Genomic DNA, 20025 nt, shown 5'->3' with positions numbered 1-20025 from the left:
CACTGGGGCAGAAGGTGGAGAAGAAAGTTCTCACTTGACTGATGCTCTGGGAGCCTGGATGGCATTCCCTGGGCCTGGGTGATGTTCGAAGCTGATTCTCTTCTCCTGAGGCTCTTTGTGCCCTTTGGGGTTCTTTCACAGGTTCTCTGGAGTCTATCCTTGGGGACGTCTCACCTGAGTTTGCTTGGGCTGGTGGATATGCTCCCCTCAGCTCCTTGTTCACTCTTTCTGCAGCCTGTAGGAGGACCTGGGACACTTTCAGGGTTTCTCCACTGAAGCTTGCTTTCCCCTCTAGTTGGTTCATTTGGGCAGGGCCTTAGGGAAACCGACGCTGCTCATGTGATCCTTGGAGAGCACTCATGCTTCCCCAGCGCCCACCAGCTTGGGGGAGGCAGGCCAGTCCCCATGCAGCAGCAATTCTCCTTCATTCAGGGTGTCACCTCTTAGACTTCCCACGTGTTTAGTAGATGCCAGTGCACTCAATCCCTCCAACACAGGGTAGACATAGCCGAGCCCTTCTCTCCAGGCTTGAGGTGAGGGGCAGACGCTCAGGGAGGGAGGTGGGACTGATAGTGCCCTCCACAAGCCTTTCCAGAGGGAGTCCTCCTCACAGACCCTCTCCACAACCCTGCACACCTTCCCTGAAGGTGAGAGGGAGGTAAAGACTCCGAGCCCCCGTATTCCATAACTTCCCCAGAGTGGTCTGCCTCACGGTTCACTTCAGTGTCTGATATCTTGTATCTTGAAGCTGCAACTGAAATGTCTAATACAAAAGCTATGTGAGGAAAAGTAATTTATTTGGCCTAGAGAGGAGGAAATCGGTCCAGTTCTAAGATTTAGACATAATACCGTACATATAGCAGTTGGCCACAAATAGATATAATTATGTAGCTTTCATAGCTATGTGAAGCTTAGTCTAGTTGTGAAAAAAAAAAAGTTTTTCCTGGCCCTGAGATCTGAGAGAAATTTGTCACAGAGACATACGGATAATTGTTATTATCATGATTCTTCGACAGATGAAAAACACTATTAACCACACAATGACATATATTAGTCATTCTCTGGTCATGTGAAGTGGCCTTTGGATAGGGCATCAGGGAGTTTAAGCGGGGCCTTGAATCTGTGATGCACTTGCTGTGTTACCTTGAGCGAGAGGCACCTCTCCTTTGGGTGCCTCTGCGTTCACCCTGCTGAAAATGAGGAAGTGATCTCTGGGATTCACTCTCTATCTAGTTTTCTGTGAGTCTGTGAAGCCCTGAACACTGTATAAGTGACAACTACAACCCTCGGAGGTCTCATTAGGAACGTACAGCGGGTTAAATGGTGGTTCCCCCCAAAGGTATGTCCACATCTTAGCCCCCAGAACCTGTGAACGTGACCTTATTAGCAAAGGGTCTTTGCAGATGTAGTTAAGAATCTTGGAGAAAAAAAAAAGATCTTGAAATGAGATAATTCTGGACTACCCCGGTTGACACTAAGTCCAATGACAAGTGTCCTTATATGACACAGAAAAGGAGAAGGCCACGTGAAGCAGAGGATGGGACTGGAGTTATGCAGCTAGAGCTGATCTGGAAGATCAGGCAAGGAAGTTCTGGAGCCAGAGCTGAAAGAGATGAGGACAGATTTTTATCTGGGGCCTTCAGAGGGGGTGTAGCTGCTGACAACTTGACTTTAGACTTTGGTCTCCAAAACTGCAAGAGAATAAATTTCTGGTTTCAATTCACCAAATTTGTGTTGATTTCTTACAGCAACCCTAAGAAAGCAATACAGAAGGTGTGGAAGGAAATGAAAGCATACAGCCTGGCATGAAGAGCACCTGCTTTGGGATTAGAGAACCGCGCTGCCTAGCCCTGAGGGAGCTATTTCAACTTGCTGGCGTTTAATTCCCTCCTCTGTAAAATTAGGATAAAAATAGAGACACTGTTTTTTTATACTTCATTTAAAAGTTTAAAAAATAGTAACATTTATAGAATGGTTGTGAGGATTGAGATAATGAATTACTTAGTACAGTGCCTGGTTCATAGTAAATGATTAATAAAGGTTAGCCATTGTAATTAAGGTTATTGCATATGTGAGATGACAATCTCTTCCTCTTTCGAATGCTGTCTCTAAAACTTGCTTGGTGTTTACTCATATATTGCTAGAAAAATCTCAAAAATGAGACAGGCTACGAGAAAAATCACACCATATGCTTCTGTCTCCAAATCTGCCTAAATGTTAAAAAAAAGGGGTGAATTCTGGTTATTATGAATGTTAGGAGCATCCTCAAAAAGGAAAGAAAAGGCACTATATATTATCATCCACATAAACTATTTCAGGGCCTTATCGCACACGTGTATTCAGCATTTGCCCCCTGAATATACAGGATGACATGTACATTGTCATGTGCCAAGTAAGAGGGACTTGGTAACTAGAAAGACCTTAATCTTTCTCCTTTAAAAGAGTATGGGACAGTGTCTCAGCAGAGGATTTAAACAACACAGGTGTTTTATTCCCCTGGCTCCAAAACTTAAAAGTTGAATGTTTCTTTCTTTCTTTTTTTTATTGAAGCGTAGTTGATTGACAATGCTGTGCCCATCTCTGCTGTACAGCAAAGTGACTCAGTTATATACATATAGACATTCTTTTTTAGTATTCGTTTCTATTGTGGTTTATCCCAGGATATTGAATGTAGTCCCCTGTGCTATTCATTAGGACCTTGTTGTTTATCCATTCTAAATGCAATAGTTTGTATCTGCTAATCCCAAACTCCCAGTCCATCCCTCTCCCTCTCCCCTCCCCCTTGGCAACTACAAATCTGTTCTCTGTGTCTATGAGTCTGTTTCTGTTTTGTAGATAGGTTCATTTGTGCCATATTTTAGATTCCACATATAGGTGATATCGTATGGTATTTGTCTTTCTCTTTCTGACTTACTTCACTTAGTATGATAATCTTTAGTTGCATCCATGTTGCTGAAAATGGCATTATTTCATTCTTTTTATGGCTGAGTAGTGTTCCATTGTATATATGTACCACATCTTCTTTATCCATTCATCTGTCAATGGACATTTATTTCCACGTTTTGGCTATTGTAAATAGTGCTGCTATGAACATAGGGGTGCATGTATCTTTTTGAATTATAGTTTTGTCCAGGTATATTCCCAGGAGTGGGATTGCTGGGTCATATGGTAATTCTATTTTTAGTTTTCTGAGGAACCTCCATACTGTTCTCCATAGTGGCTGTACCAACTTACATTCCCACCAACAGTGTAGGAGGGTTCCCTTTTCTCCACACCCTCTCCAGCATTTATTGTTTTTTTAATTATTTATTAATTTTGGCTGCGTTGGGTCTTCATTGTTGTGCGTGGGCTTTCTCTAGTTGCAGTGAGCAGGGGCCACTCATCGTTGCGGTGCGCAGGCTTCTCATTGTGGTGACCTCCCCTGTTGGGAAGCATGGGCTCTAGGGTGCGCGGGCTTCAGTAGTTGTGGCTCGCGGGCTCTAGAGAGCAGGCTCAGTAGTTGTGGCGCACGGGCTTAGTTGCTCTGCGGCATGTGGCATCTTCCCGGACCAGGGCTCGAACCCGTGTCCCCTGCATTGGCAGGCTGATTCCTAACCACTGCACCACCAGAGAAGTCCCAGCATTTATTGTTTGTAGACTTTTTAATGATGGTCATTCTGACTGGGATGAGGTGATACCTCATTGTAGTTTTGATTTGCATTTCTCTAATAATTAGCGATGTTGAGCATCTTTTCATGTGCCTACTGGCCATCTGTATGTCTTCTTTGAAGAAATGTCTATTAAGGTCTTCTGCCCATTTTTCAGTTGGGTGTTTTTTGTTGTTGTTGAGTTGTATGAGTTGTTTGTATATTTTAGATATTAAGCCCTTGTCAGTTGCATCATTTGCAAATATTCTTTTCCATTCCGTAGGTTGTCTTTTCGTTTTGTTTTCCTTTGCTGTGCAAAATCTTGTAAGTTTGATTAGGTTCCATTTGCCTATTTTTGTTTCTATTTCTATTGCCTTGGGAGACTGACCTAAGAAAACATTGGTACGATTTATGTCACAGAATGTTTTGCCTATGCTCTCTTCTAGGAGTTTTATGATATCATGTCTCATGTTTAAGTCTTTAAGCCATTTTGAGTTTATTTTTGTGCATGGCGTGAGGGTGTGTTCTAACTGAACGAATGTTTCTTGATTTTTCAACTGTGATGCCAACCAGGCTTAGGAATATATTAGCCACTCTCAGACTTGTCTTTCTTGCTGCAAATCCAACCATTCTAAATAGAGGAGATAGAGACCATAACCTGAAAATGTGGTGTAGTACAGATATGACCAATGAGGATCTAATTTTGAGGTGGGCAGACACTCTGATTTGTATCTACTATAGAAACCTCTCTATGGACCTCAAAACAGGTGAAGGTCACCTATGTGCAGCTCCAGCTACCAGGTCACCAGTCACAGCAGTCTGGGGAATTCCACACTTCAGATCTAGACTCCTTGTCCCAGTTTGCTGTACAATCACTCTAGACTACAGTTTATCTGATATTATCATTTAAAAGTACTATATCTGAGTGTTAGCTCACTTAGAAAAGCAACTTGAGTACAGGACCTATGTTTTTGTATCTTTCATGTTGTGCATTTATTAGGCAAAAACCAAATATTGGTTTGATGAAATAGATTAGAGAATTAAATGACTGTATCAAAATTAAAATTCTGTGAATGACATATAAGAAAAAATTCTTGAAATTCAAAATGTTTGGATAATTAAAATAAATGTGATGATGGCATAACAGTTACACAGAATGTTCTAGAAAATTGAATATTAAGTGCCTAAATTAAGAGATCTCCAAATTTATTTAAGGTTAAAGCCACCCATAAAACTGAACATTTAAAAAAACTTGTGGCATATGATCCAACAAATTCCACTTCTGGTATTTATTTGAAGGAAACAAAAAAACTACCTTGAAAAGGTATCTGCACCCCCTTGTTCATTGCAGGATTATTTACAATAGCCAAGACATGAAAGGAACCTAAGAGTTGATTGATGGATAAATGGATAAAGAAGTCGTGATATGTATAAAAAGAAGGAAATCTTGCCATTTGTGATGACATGGATGGACCTTAACAGCATTACGCTAAGTGACAGAGAAAGACAAATACTGAAAGATCTGTTATATGTGGAATCTACCCCCCTGCCAAAAAAAACGCACAAAACTCATTGATACAGAGAACAGATTTGTGGTTGCCAGAGGCAATGGCGTGGGGAGTGGTTGAAATGGGTGAAGGTTTCAAAAGGTACAAACTTCCAGTTATAAAATAAGCAAGTCACTGGGGCTGTAATGTACAGCATGATGACTATAGTTAATGATTCTGTATTATATATTTGAAAGTTGTTAAAAGAGTAGATCTTAAAAGTTCTAAACACAAGAAAAAAATTGTAACTGTGGCGATGGATGTTAACTAGACTTATTGTGGTGATCATTTTGCAATATATACAAATATCAAATCATTTTGTTGTACACCTGAAACACATATGTTATGTGTCAATTATATCTTAATTAAAAAAACAGTTAGTGGCTCCCCACTCAAAAAAAAGTTAGCAGCGGACTTCCCTGGTGGCGCAGTGGTTAAGAATCCACCTGCCAATGCAGGGGACATTGGTCCAGGAAGATCCCACATGCCGCGGAGCAACTAAGCACCACAACTACTGAGCCTGCTCTCTAGAGCCTGCGAGCCACAACTACCGAGCCCATGTCTGCAACTACTGAAGCCCGCAACTACTGAAGCCCGCATGCCTACAGCCCGTGCTCTGCAACGAGAGAAGCCACCACAACGAGAAGCCCGCGCACCACAATCAAGAGTAGCCCCCGAGCCCCCGCTCACCACAACTAGAGAAAGCCCGTGCGCAGAAACGAAGACCCAACGCAGCCAAAAAAAAAAAAAAAAAGCAGCATTTGAAATAAAATGATTCTTAATGATAGACAATAAGTGAAAGGGAAACTAGTTAGGAGGTAAACTACTGTTGAACAGAAGACATCCTTTTAGTTTTCCAAGCTGCATTCAGAGATACAGCTGAAAAGGACTGTGTGAAAATAAATTCTATGTAATATATTCTAATGTTTAAAACTGTGTAGTTTATATAATTTTAGGTACTAATATCAAACTTGGGCTCAAACTCAGGTTATTTAAGGCAATGCCAACATGGTCAGTAGGCTTTTCTCTTCTGAAGATGAGGTTTTTCTAGATTGCGTCTAAGATCTCTTCCAATTCCAAATCCCTGAGTCTGTGAACTCCACTGCATCATGCTGAGTGCTTTTCTTTCCGGATAAAATGGCCTTCTCAGAACTGTTAGGTAAATCCTCCTAGCTCATTGTCCCTGACTCACTGCCACTGTAATCATGGCACCAGTTGTGGCTGTGCTTTCTTTGAAGTCCTAGAGATGAACCATGGGTGCCTTATAATTTGGAAAATCGCATGTTCTCTTTACTATAATTCTGTGAGGCCAATGTGATGGGAGACAACAGAGAGGTATTTAAACTCAGTAGCTATTAAAACCCCAAATCAGAAAGTGTTTTAGCTTGCCTATGGGGCACCTCTCTGTGACTGAGGCCTCCTGTTTTGGCTCTGGAGACAGAAGTAGAGAGTCTGACCTAAGCACCAAAGTTTGTCATAAAATTCATGTTTTATTGCCTCCTCTTCGTATGACCTGTTAATAACCACAAAAAATTTCTCATCTTTTATCCTTTTCCTGCATTCCAGCAAAAGGAGATTGGTGCAAGTATACAGGCAGAGACCCAGAGCAGCTGAGCTTTCTCCCTCCTCACTTGTTTTTTTTAGGTGGCTGAGCACCTTAGCACCTCAGAGTTTCAAGCTTATGGATTTTAAGCATGTACTTGTACATCTGAGTGTTACTCTTGTCTAGTCTTTCCAGGCCAACATTATCTTCTGGAGAGTGCATGAATCACAGTCCACGAACCCACGTATGCCAAGAGTTGACTGTTGTTGCTGAGGCCGCCGTTGTTTTTGTAGGCTTCTGTAGCTCTCTGCCACTTCCTGGTCATGCTGGGTTATAGAAATCTTTGGTAGAGTTGGGAATCCATGGGCCTCTAAGCCAGTCTCCCTGTAGGAACAGATGTAGCCCTTCCTTTTAGGTGTCATAGCTTCCCTCCATAGCCCCCTCTATTCGGGGGCTTCTCTCTTTTTACTTCTCCCAAACATTCAGCCTCTTCCCTTCAATGTTATTTATCTCAATGGATTGAGGAGATTGAGGCTTTTTGGAAAACAAATGCCAGTGAAGTCTAGTGAAAGGTACTTCTGCTTTCTTGCTACATACATAACTCTTTAGGTAAGGAAGTGCAGGGGGAAACACAGGTGGGAAAAATTATAGCTCAAGGCATTATTCAGCAATATTCATGCATTCTAGAGGCAATTACACTTAAATTTAAAAAAATATTAAGACTTTATCTTATTTTTAGAGAAATTTTACGTTCACAGCAAAATTGAGTGGAAGGTACAGAGATTTCCCATATATTTCCTGCCCTACTCCCCATGCATAGTCTCCCACATTATCAACATCCTCCACTAGAGTGATACCTTTGTTACAAGTGATGCATCTACATGGACACATCATAATCATTCAAAGTCCATTGTTAACATCTGCCTTATACTTTTTTTAAGAAAGAATATTTTTACAGCAGTATACTGCATTTATTGCTATGGAAAGAGTCACAACATATTGTTTTGACAGCAAGTTAAAAAACTGTTTATCAGGATGACTACAATGTTTAAACAGAAAACCTATGTGCATAATAAAATCTAAACGGATATATGTCACCTTGTTAACAGCGGATATCTTGGATATCACTGGAATCCACACATCATAAGCAAACTCTTCAGCAGCTGAATTGGTGAAGACATCTGAGATGGACTCAGGACTCACTGATATTACTTTTATTCTGTTTAATATTTTTCTGTAATTTACTGTATAAGAAACTAAGACCTGAAAGTACCGGCAATGCACAGTATACAGAGGCTCATTGCTTTATTTAGCACAGCTGTAAATGACCTCTAACTCCATTTTAGAGAGGGAAGCTGTGATGAAAGTGTCCTGCCATACAGCTGGATAAAGTCTCTGAAGAAAAAGAAACTGCGAAGGGACTACTGAACTGTTTGCTTTCTAATTCTAAGGGTTAAGAAGGTGAAATAGGGACTTGGAGGAAAAATTGAACTGGAAGTCAGGACTTCTTTGCAACAGTCATTGCCAGGCAATAATTTCATAACGTGGAAAGAGGGGGCAGAGGTGGGAGGAAGAATAGGGAGAGACAGAGGGAGATAGTCCTAAATGAGTCCTAAGGTCCCAGTAGCCCGCAGAGATAGGTCTCCTTAAGTACAAGAGAATTCTCAATAATCAGAAGCCCTCTCCTCCTATGCTGAACCAATTACTCTGCTGGGTTTATGTCTCCAGATACCGTAAATAAAAGGAAACCCGGGCTTAGGGAGGACGGCGCTTGCCCACTGGGGTGCGTTTGCGTTCAGGAAGCCTCAGGGAACCTATTAAGTCACAATGCAAGACGCCGCGCTTTAAAGTCTAGAATCAGGACGTGCCGGCTTGGCTCAAGGTTAAAAAAAAAATAGCCCTACGAATCCTTTTTGTAAATATCGTCTGCCTCCGCCAGGCCCCGCCTTTCCCGGGACGCCATCCCGCGGCCCCAAGAGGGACTCCAGGCCAGGGTCACGGCTGCAAGAAGCACCGCCGCACACTGAAGCGTCCCCTGCGGCGCGCCTCTGGAGCTCCGGAGCGGCAGCCCACGCCTAGTGCGCAGGCACAGAAAACTCGCCGCGGGCCTCGTGCCAAGTCCTAGAGATCACGCCCCCGCCTCGGCCCCAGGGGTCGGCGGTTTACTTTCGAACAGCGGCCCCGCGCTCTTCCTATTGGCTGATGCTACGCAGTTGAAGGTTGCCGGGAGACTGCGCCTGCGTCTTGAGGCTCTCAAGCCCCGCCTCATCTGGGAACCTGAAGGCCCTCAGGGCAGAGGAGGGAGGGCGGGAATTTGAGTAGCTCTCTGCGTCAGCCCGCAGGCTGTGGAGCTCTGTTTCTGCTGGTGGAGTTGCCTGGTTTTCCCTTCCCCACGGTGAGTTTATAAGGAGCTTCTCTTCGGTCCGACAAGGCGGCTCTTGGTCCCTCTTCTTTCCCTGTAGCGCAGGCTGGTGTACTGCATGTGTTTGGGGCTTGGTGATGGAGAGGGCTAGCTTGGGCCCCGCGTCTTGGGTCCCTCTTGTTCCAGGTGGAGAGTTTGGGGGACCTCGTTTTCCTCCCGCCAATAAGGAACTGCATTTCCGTGAGGGAGAAGGCCCTCTGTGGTGGGGAGGCGGAGAGAAGCTGGACTCCGCCGAGTTGGGCAGCCTCGCGGCGGCTCGGAAAGGAGGGCGCCGAGGCGCGTTGGGAGAGAGGCCCGGGAGGATTTGTCACAAACCTTCGGGAAGGGGAAGGGCAAGGGCACTGCTGTTTCGAGCCCTTTCTCTGGGAGGCATTCTCATTGGACTTAACCGCGTAGGTGTAGTTATGCCCATTTTACAGATGTGAAACGTCAGTTCTGAGGGGCACTAGGTAAAACTGACCCAGGGTCTGTCAGCATTTAAATGGTAGAATTGAGAGATGAACAGACGTATTAATGGGTATAACCTAAATCAAGATTTATAATTTTAAGCTGGCAAAATATTTCACTCTCATGGGTGCTACTTGTCTTCCAGTTAACTTTCAGCAGTCTAAAATGACGGTGAATGTTTGCTCCGTCATCACGATTGTTGGCTAATATTTTCAAGAGCTCATAAGATACTTGACGCTATAAAAAGAGGTCCTTTGTGGCAATTTATTTGGTCACAGACTTGGGCTTTTCAAGGTACAGGTGATACCTATCCTGCTGCACCACAGCTGTTGATATTTGTCGCTACTTTTAAAAAAACACAGTGACGCTTAGGGAAGGTAAACGTCAAAGACAGTGAAATTACCACGGTATCATTCCCTATGATATCATACTTAACATACGTTTTGAGAATATAAGTCTAGAACATTAAGATAAAATTATTTTTATTTTAGAATAAAAATAAAAGAATCTGAAAAAGTTGAAGATATATATTCAGTCTGCAAACCAGAAGGTCAACGAAGTGGTAAGTTCTGGGAGATTAAGTAAATACCAAAGAAATTTTCAGTAAATTTTTACTGAGCGTGTGATTTAAAATGTAAGGGGAAAGTTTTAAATCTTTTGAAAAAAGGTGTGTATGTTGGTGGTGTATAAAATTCAAACCATATAGAAGGATCATAAAGTGAAAAGTAAACAACTCCCTTATCTGACCTATATCTTAAAGTTAGTCACTGTTAACTCTTGTTTACTCTTCTAGAAATCTTACAAGGATGTGTGTATCTTAATACAGACACACACATTTAACACATACAGATCTGAATTTATCTGAATAGTTTATCTGAATTTATCTGAATAGTTGAATTTATTAAGTTATCTGGATACCTTTTTACCATATATTTTCGTATTGGTCTGCATTCCATTTTAATGACCAGGTAGCTATCCTTTAAAGTAAGGTACCATAGTTTATTCTGGCAAGACGAAATTTTAGTTTTGGGTGATATTGGTTTTTTTATTTTTTTAAATAAATTTATTTATTTATTTTTGGCTGCACTGGGTCTTCATTGCTGCGTGCGGGCCTTTCTCTAGTTGCGTCGAGCGGGGGCTACTCTTTGCTGCAGTGTGTGGGCTTCTCACTGCGGTGGCTCCTCTGGTTGCTGAGCATGGGCTCTAGATGGGCGGGCTTCAGTAGTTATGCCATGCAGGCTCAGTAGTTATGGCTCGCAGGCTCTAGAGCACAGGCTCAGTAGTTGTGGCTCACGGGCTTAGTTGCTCCACGGCATGTGGAATCTTCCAGGACCAGGGCTCGAACCCGTGTCCCCTGCATTGGCAGGCAGATTCTCAACCTCTGTGCCACCAGGGAAGTCCAGTGATGTTAGTTTTAACATTTCTTTCCAGCAAACATATTGCTGAATTTTTCCCACCAAATATATATGTATTTTTCACTTTTAAAAATATTTTAAAAAAGCAAAGAAAATCTTAACTGCTCATATCAGTTCCTGGTTAAATTGCATTAATAGTTTCTTTTTTAGTTTGGGGAAACAGGTTGATGTCAAAATGCAGGAAAACAGTGCAAATGGGCAGAGTTAAAATCAGATCTGACCATAGGATTTTGTTTTGAAAGAGTTAGGTGATCTTTCATTATTTTTGTACATTTATATGTACAAAAGTATTTTAAAAATCTTGCCCCATATTTATAGATGGCACAAATGTAGTATTTCTAAAGTAAGTCTTGAATTGCATAAAATGTGCTTTTTATTAGGTAGGGCCACAAAGATGTGAGACCCAGCCTGGGAAGTGGCACCTCTTGAATTTTCCCAGACTTATAGCTGACTCACTCTAAGTCCTAGAGCAAGTCATCTAACTATAATGTGGCAAATTTCTCTTCAGAAGGTGTAAAATGTAATGAATGTTTTATAACCATTCATGTTTAGAGATGAAAGGCAATAATGCATTAGGGAATTAAAACTTAAAGAATAGTTTACACAGGAGAATGGGTAATGATATTTTTGGTACTGCCCAGTTCTCCATCATCTGCTGTCAGTGCTGACCATCCATAATATGCTGGTTAGACATTATGGAGTCTCCACAGGATATCGGCCCTCTGGAGAAAGACTGCATAAAAAGTTTAGAAATTCAGTATGTGTTTGTTTTTGACACTTAAGCACAAGACATTTGTGAAATAATTTATACGTAGATGATTTAGCTTCAGGTTTATTTCTGAAAAGATTTCTTTTTTACGTTCATATTTCTTGGTGACTTTTTTTTTTTTTCGGTATGTGGGCCTCTCACTGTTGTGGCCTCTCCTGTTGCGGAGCACAGGCTCCGGACGCGCAGGCTCAGCGGCCACGGCTCATGGGCCCAGCCGCTCCGCAGCACGTGGGATCTTCCCGGACGAGGGCACAAACCTGTGTCCCCTGCATTGGCAGGCGGACTCGCAACCACTGCGCCACCAGGGAAGCCCGGCTTGTTTATTTAAAAAGCCAGCTCTTGGGTTTATCAACTCTAACAATTTTCTATATTCTAATTCATGGTTTTCATCATGCATTAGAATTTTCTTCTGCTTTTCCTAGGTTCATTTTCTTTTCTCTCTTTTTTTTTAGATAAATCCTTTTTATACTACTTCTGTTTGTTAATGAAAGTATATGGCTTCAGCTCTGCCATGTAGAACTTTTTTTTAACCCTGTAGATTTTGCTAAAGAGTATTTTTATTATTTCATATGGATAAATTACATCTTGGCTGGGTATAGAATTCTTAGGTCATATCCTTCTCCTTCCAGATCCTTGTGGATATTGATTGCTACATGTCTTTTAGCATTCCTAGTTGCTCTGGAGATGTTCTGGTTATCTACTGCTGTGCAACAAACGTCTGATGGTTTGGATGGCTGCATGTCCAAGATGGCTTTTTCACTCACATGTCTGGGACCTCATTGCTTCTCCTTTTGGCCTCTCTCATCAGCAGAGTAGCCTAGACTTTTCACATAGCGAAGAGGCAGCAATCTGCTAGGCTAGCTAAGGGCTATACCCAGAACTGTCATAGTGTCACTTGTATCAGATTGGTCAGAGCAGTCACATGTCCTGTCCAGATCTTTTTTTTTTTTTTTTTAACTATCTATTTATTTGGCTGCATGGGGTCTTAGTTGCGGCACGCGGGATCTTCGTCGCGGCATGCGGGCTTCTCTCTAGTTGTGCTGCAGGCTCCACAGCACATGGGCTTACTTGCCCCACAGCATGTGGGATCTTAGTTCCCTGACCAGGGATCAAATCCGCCTCCTGTGCATTGGAAGGCAGATTCTTAACCACTGGACCACCAGGGAAGCCCCAAGCCCAGATCTTTTTGAGGGGAGAATAGATTTCATCTCTTGATAGGAGAATACCAGCAAAGTCACGTCACAGAACAACATGTGGAAGTTAATTGTTGTGGCCATCTTTGGAAATTATAGTCTCCCAGAGAATTCTGAGACTATTATGTATTGTTTTCCTTTTTTGGGTATCTTACTTTTCTTCCTGGATGCATGTGGGATTGTCTTTATTTCTTTATTTAAAATTTTAATATTTTAAATTGTATGTTAATAGTTGAAAGTAAAACAGAACTTAGGCTTATAATGAAAAACAGCAGCCTCCTGCCCTCACTCTCCCCACTCTTGATTCCTGCTTTCCAGAAGCAGTCACTTCATTTCTTTTAAATATTTCTTTTGGTATTGCTTCTTTATTCATAAATAATTTGCTTTTAATGTGATTTCTTGATTTTTCACTTTTAGGCATATATTGACTTCTTAGAAGATTAAGATAAGTTCTTAAACTTTGTTTCCTTCCCTTATTCCCTCCTCCCAACATAATTTTGTCAGTTTCTTAGTTTGGGCTGTTATAACAAAAATACCATAGACTAGGTGGCTTAAACAACAGTCATTTATGTTTTTGCAGTTTTGGAGGCTGGGAAGTCCAGGATCAGGATGCTGGCAAAGTTGGGTTCTGGAGAAAGCTCTCTTTCTGCTTTGCAGGTGGCCATTTTCCTGCTGTGTCTTCACATGGCCAAGAGCAGAGAAAGAGAGGCAGCAAGCCCTGTATCTCTTCTTCCTATAAGGGCCTAATCTCATTCATGAGGGCTCTACTCGGATGACCTAATAACCTCCCAAAGGCTCTACCTCATTAATACCATCACATTAAGGGTTACGATTTCAACTTACGAGTTTGGGGAGACACATTCAATCCTTAACAGTCATGCTTTTTGGTAAAATCAATATTTAATATTTAAAATATTATAACAAATAGGACAATTGAGCTATATAATGTGTTGTAGTATTTCCTCTTTTCATGATTCCATCACTTTTCCCTAAATTTAGTTTTCTCATTACCTCTCAATATGTTCAGACACGTGAAATGTTGTCAGTTCCATTTATTTACTTAAAAGCATTCCTTCTGGATTTGTCTTCTTCCTCCAGACTACTGTTTCTCTAGGCTTGCTGCACAGTTATCCAGGACTTCATTTCATAGTTATCCTGGTGAGAATTATTGTTTTTCTTTTCTTCCTGCAGCAGCTTCTTTAGAAAGGGTGGGTGATGGGTGGTTCAGTTTTGAGACCTCTTGTGTTAAACTATCTTTAGACTATCTACAAAATTTATTTACTTTGTCTGAGTATAGAATTTTAGGTTGGAAGCCATGTTTTCCCGAGAATATTGAAGAATTGCTTCATTGTCTTCTAGTTTCCAGTGTTGTTACATACACACAGCATAGCTAAATCCAAGATGTTCGTACCAGAAAATATTCATAGGAAAATTTTTTGCTCCTTTATTCCCCCTCAGGAGTCTAGGCTGGTTATGGAAAATTTCTGATGCATAAAATTTCATACTAGTTTCTGTAAGAACTAGCCCCTAAGCATGATAGCCACCTTTATCTTCTGTTTCTCAGGCAGCAACCAGAGTTAGAAAGTTCCTGGCCTTACGTAGTTATTTTCAATCAGGCTTACTTCTATTAGCCAGTTCGGACTTACAAATTTGTTGCCTAAAATCAGTTTTTCAAAAATCAGCTAGAAGAGGGTAGTCTTAGATTTGATTTCTGTATCTTCAAGTTATCTACACGTTTCTGATTAAATTTTGTTAAAAATTTTATGTGCTATGGAAGTAACTTTTGAGACCAGGATATTTGCTTCCACTTTATGTAAGTTTAAGAGATGATATTTTCTTTACAATATTGTTACTGAATATCTTCATTCTAAAGAAAGTTGAGCTTTTGGGTCCTTAAATGAGTTCCCAGGGAAAATGATTTCTAACTTTTTGACAAATATAGGACTTTGGAGGGAAAGGTTGGGTTCTGTTTTAGAGTTGATTTTTGGTACTTACATTAAATAACTCTGATATTAAATCTAAATTGAATATATGTCCAATGCTCACATTTTATTCCTTTGCAAAGTGCTATTCTGTTTATTCCTTCATTATGAATTCTGACATCACCGAAATAAACTGAGAAACGTTTTTCTTGGGTGGTTTTTCTATTTCAGAGCTCTCTGTAGGTAAAGGGTAGTCATAAAGGTTTCCCAACATGTAGGCACTTAAATTTATCTGCAGTGAATGTCATCTTCTGTTGTCCAGTTATTTTTGTTTCCTGGAATGCCTCATAGTTCAGGCTTATTAGTCTCTCACATCTTGGCTCATTACGGTTCTTAATATTGTCAGTCTGAATGGAGTATTTTCTATTTTCTGATGGACTCTTGATAAAAGCTTTTCTTAAGCAGAGATTTTGCTATTTAAAGAAAAAAAAAACCCCCAAAACTAAGGTCTGGCATTTTATTAACATTGGTCTCTTAAGGGGCAGTGTTTATTCAACCAACACTGAGTGAATGCCTACTGTGTGTCAACTTTTGTGCTTAGATACAGTTCCTGCCCTTATTGCAGGCTTATATTCTCATGTATTGAAAAATGTTACAAAATTCTTTATTTTTTTGACTGCACTACGCAGCTTGTGGGATATTAGTTCCCTGACCAGGCATCGAACCCAGGCCCCGGTAGTGAAAGTGCTGAGTCCTAACCACTGGACCTGAAGGAATTCCGACAAAATTCTTTTAAATAAACTCCATCTAAGTGCTCGCTATAAAGTAGAAGTGCAGTGTTCAGTGAGATTAGGGGACCTAATCTGGGGGAGGAGGTGGGACTCAGCTTGAGACTTGAAGAATGAATGAGTTGGGTTTTGCAGTTGGTGAAGATGAGGTGCATAAGAGCTGTAAAAAAGTCTGAAGAGGTTTTTGTTTCTTAAAAGTACAATTAGTTATTTGTAGATACTTCTAACAGTTTTTATAGAGGAGGATTTGGTAAGCTTTAGATTTTGCATGAATGGCACGTGGAAGGCTTGTTGGAAATATCAGTAATAGCTTGCCAAGACGTCAAGTTACTTGTGTCAGAGAGGGTCTCTGAACTGTTGCTGGATTTCTTTCATGAAGGAAAGATGACTAATGATGTTCTTTACCACTAATGCTCTAGTGGTCCGTAATTCATAGTTACCACAATCAACACTTCATCTTTCAAACTTTTTTATCGCAAGGACTAATTCAGAAATATTACTCCCTTCCAAATCTTAAAATTAATATTACTTGATACTATTACACTGTGCTGATTCAGGGCTTTAAGCATACACGCTAATACTCCAAAATTCAAGAAACTTGAAATTTATAGAACAGTTAGAAATTTAATAACTTACTTTAGAAACTATGGTTGAGCCAACTGAGAGTGTGAATTGAAGAATGTAATTTTGTTAAGAATTAACTTTTTATTTCATAGAAATATTTAGTCTTACCTATTCATGATTTGTGTATAGTTTTGATTTTAGCATCTTAGAATGTAAAAAGTTGCACAGACTAGTTATAATCATTAAATAGACTTCAACAGAACATCCCAAAGTAAATAAGCTCTTAAAGGTGATCAATTATTCAGTGTTAGGAATTGCATTATATAGAAAGCTAATTTTAAAAATCTTACTCTTTTAAATGACAAGTACAGTATATTAACAATTTGGAGGTTAACACCTAAAACTTTACATAATATGTGCATGTGTCTTTGTTGTATGTAGAATTAAAATACTTTTTTCTCTTGACAGGAAATGCACAATTTTGAGGATGAGTTAACATGTCCTATTTGTTACAGTATTTTTGAAGATCCTCGTGTACTACCATGCTCTCATACATTTTGTAGAAATTGCTTGGAAAATGTTCTACAGGCATCTGGTAACTTTTATATATGGAGACCTTTACGCATTCCACTCAAGTGCCCTAACTGCAGAAGTATTATTGAAATTGCTCCAACTGGTATTGAGTCTTTACCTGTTAATTTTGCGTTAAGGGCTATTATTGAAAAGTACCAGCAAGAAGACCATCCAGATATTGTCACCTGCCCTGAACATTACAGGCAGCCGTTAAATGTTTACTGTCTCCTGGATAAAAAATTAGTTTGTGGTCATTGCCTTACCATAGGTCAACATCATGGTCATCCTATAGATGACCTTCAAAGTGCCTATATGAAAGAAAAGGACACGCCTGAAAAACTACTTGAACAGTTAACTGACACACACTGGGCAGATCTTACCCGTCTTATTGAAAAGCTGGAAGAACAAAAATCTCTTTCAGAGAAAATGGTCCAAGGTGATAAGGAAGTTGTTCTCCAGTATTTTAAGGAGCTTAGTGATACATTAGAACAAAAAAAAAATTTTTTCCTAACTGCTCTTTGTGATGTTGGCAATCTGATTAATCTAGAATATACTCCACAAATTGAAAGAATGAAAGAAATAAGAGAGCAGCAGCGTGAATTAGTGACACTGACAACATCTTTACAAGAAGAGCCTCCACTTAAATTTCTTGAAAAAGTTGATGATGTCCGCCAACGTGTGCAGGTCTTGAAACAAAGACCACTCCCTGAGGTCCAGCCTGTTGAAATTTATCCTCAAGTAAGCCAAGTACTGAAAGAAGAATGGAGCAGAACAGAAATTGGACAGATTAAGAAACTTCTCATTCCTGAAATGAAAATTTCTTCAAAAAGGATGCCATGTTCCTGGCCTGATAAGGAGGAAAAAGAAGTTGAATTTTTAAAGATTCTAAACATTGTTATAGTTACACTAATTTCAGTGATGCTGACGCTGATCCTCTTTTTTAACCAACACATAATGACCTTTTTAAATGAAATCACCTCAATGTGTTTTTCTGAAGCCTCTCTATCTGTTTACCAAAGTTTATATAAGAATGTGCATGATTTAAAGAATCTACTGTGTCACACTTTATATTTACTGAAGGAATTCATGTGGAAAATAATTTGTTGAAAATTCAAATCTGAATTAAGTAGGCTTATTCTGTACAGCAGAGACTAATTAATGACCATTGCTAAATGGAGCAATAGGGGTAGCATGGATAAATAAAATAGCAAGCTAAAGTTTATTAGAGTTGCAACAAATATAATCCCTTTCATGCTTCTGTTGAATAGAAAATGTGTCATCAAAAGTTAGAAATGAGACAATGTCTCTCGTTTTCTGAAAACCAGAACAAAATCTAGTAATTACTTGATTTTGAGTATTATCCCATTTCTATTGGTTTGAGAGGTTGACTTAATATCACTGTGATATTTAAATATTCTTGTACCAATATTATCTTTTAGCATTATATACTGCAGTGGTTGGCTCTGCAGTTCTTTGTGTATACGTAGCTTTTAATTAAAAGATGGCAAAATCCCGAAAGGTATAAGCTTGACACTTTTGAATGGACAAATGATGGTGAGAAGAGGTTTTAAATTCAAGTAGCAAAGTCTCATAGTGAGAGTGGATTGCTTACATTAAAGATGTGTTTGATCAAATGTACGTGATCCACACACAATGTGTTTTAGGTAGATTTAAGAGCTCTAAAATGTTTATATCAGCATTCACTCCTAATAAAACTATTGCTTTGGGAACGCTAAAGTGCCATTAGGGACCAAACAGTAACATTCCCTAGTACTTATTATTCTATGGTTTGTGTAAATTTATTTTAGGATTGTATTTAATTTTGTGTAGTCTTAGTCATGTCAGTCAAATCAGTTCTTGGCTAAAAACTCTAAAACATGTTACTAGAATGGAATATTATTGATATATCCCACCCTCATCATATTTGAATGGCATCATGTTAACTGTTAGGTCTAAAATTTTCTGTTGAAATTTCTCTTATGCTAATGCCAAAGTACCAATAATTTGATCGTATTTTCTTGAATTGTGTTATAAAGGGAGCCTACTTAGTCATTAAGTCAAATCCCTTTGATTTAGTTTCCTTTTTATTAACAGGGGCTGAACCGTGGTGCTTGTGGTAGGGCTCTTAGCCCTTTTGTCCTTGTAATCGTAAGTATAAGCTCACTCACTTTCCAGAAATTCCAAATTGGCTCTTGGATTACATATTTAGGAGCCTTACTTAGTTCACACATTTTCCAGGTCAGATTAGGTCCTATAGCTGTGACTGTACTCAGGGCACTAGTTCTAAAATACTCCTTAGTGTCTTATCTACTGAGAACAAGTCTGAACACTAAGATGGCTGGCTGTATTGTCAATTTATGATCAGAATCAGAACATCAGAATCAGAATAGCACGACTAACTGTTGTGTGGGCAAAGAACATCTGGAGGTGGAGGAGGTATATATTCAGCTTACCAACTAACTTTAGACTGAAGTTGCATCGACTTGATTAAAGTAATAGTTACAACACAAAAATGCCACATACTTTTTGGAATACGTATTAGCACTGAAATGTTAGGTATTATGTGTCAAAATTGTAATCTCGTATTTCTCGTGTGTATTAATCCTCACTTTTGTAGATTAGGAAACAGATACAAAAGTAAATTGCCCAAGGCCATGTATCTAGTATATGAGACTCCATGTATTTTCAGAGTTCATCTGTCGTGCTACCTTTTTAAAGGATTTAAGCCAAGATTTTTTAATCTATGTCTATGAATCACAGCTAAAAACGGAAGCATTTTAAGTTTGACCTTAATATTTTTTGTAACTTGCCAGTTTTTAGTAGAACTTTACTGTTGGATAAATTTTATGTAGTGTGCGTGAATACAGTCAAATATACAAATAACTGAGTCTTATACATGCTCTTCTTTTTGTATTTTTATCAGGAGGATGAGACTGTAAAATTTAAAGTATGTAATCCTGAAATATTTCTAAGTTTATGTATAACAAAAGTATATATTTTAATAAACTCATTTTGATATAAGCATTGAGTGGCTTAATAGGGCAGTCAAACTCGGGAGTGGTTGCTTTGGGATTTTCATATGGACTTACGGGCACTATCTATCTACTTTAACTCTTTAAAAGTTAGTACTGGGCGCTTCCCTTGGTGGTGCAGTGGTTAAGAATCCGCCTGCCAACACAGGGGACACAGGTTCGAGCCCTGGTCTGGGAAGATCCC

At 39.7% G+C, this 20025-nt stretch overlaps 2 protein-coding genes across 3 annotated transcripts in view; both read left to right on the top strand.

Moving 5' to 3' along the window:
- Positions 1-6059, top strand: part of KPNA4 (karyopherin subunit alpha 4) — a 94579-nt gene extending 88520 nt beyond the window's left edge. For both annotated transcript variants that reach the window (XM_060149925.1, XM_060149924.1), the window contains exon 18: positions 1749-6059. In XM_060149925.1, the coding sequence (XP_060005908.1) occupies positions 1749-1789 (41 nt within the window). In that variant the 3' untranslated portion in view covers positions 1790-6059. The remainder of the gene's footprint in view (positions 1-1748) is intronic.
- Positions 6060-9051: 2992 nt separating this feature from the next.
- TRIM59 (tripartite motif containing 59) lies at positions 9052-19763 on the top strand. The gene is made up of 3 exons (XM_060149205.1): positions 9052-9111; positions 10077-10147; positions 16705-19763. The coding sequence occupies exon 3, from the start codon at positions 16708-16710 to the stop codon at positions 17914-17916; it is 1209 nt and encodes a 402-aa protein (XP_060005188.1). The 5' UTR covers positions 9052-9111; positions 10077-10147; positions 16705-16707; the 3' UTR covers positions 17917-19763.
- Positions 19764-20025: the final 262 nt, after the last annotated feature.

Source organism: Lagenorhynchus albirostris, chromosome 5 (genome assembly GCF_949774975.1).
Source record: "Lagenorhynchus albirostris chromosome 5, mLagAlb1.1, whole genome shotgun sequence".
Lineage (NCBI taxonomy): Eukaryota > Metazoa > Chordata > Mammalia > Artiodactyla > Delphinidae > Lagenorhynchus > Lagenorhynchus albirostris.
Note: the sequence above shows the minus strand (reverse complement) of the source record. Positions and strands in the feature narration are given on the sequence as shown.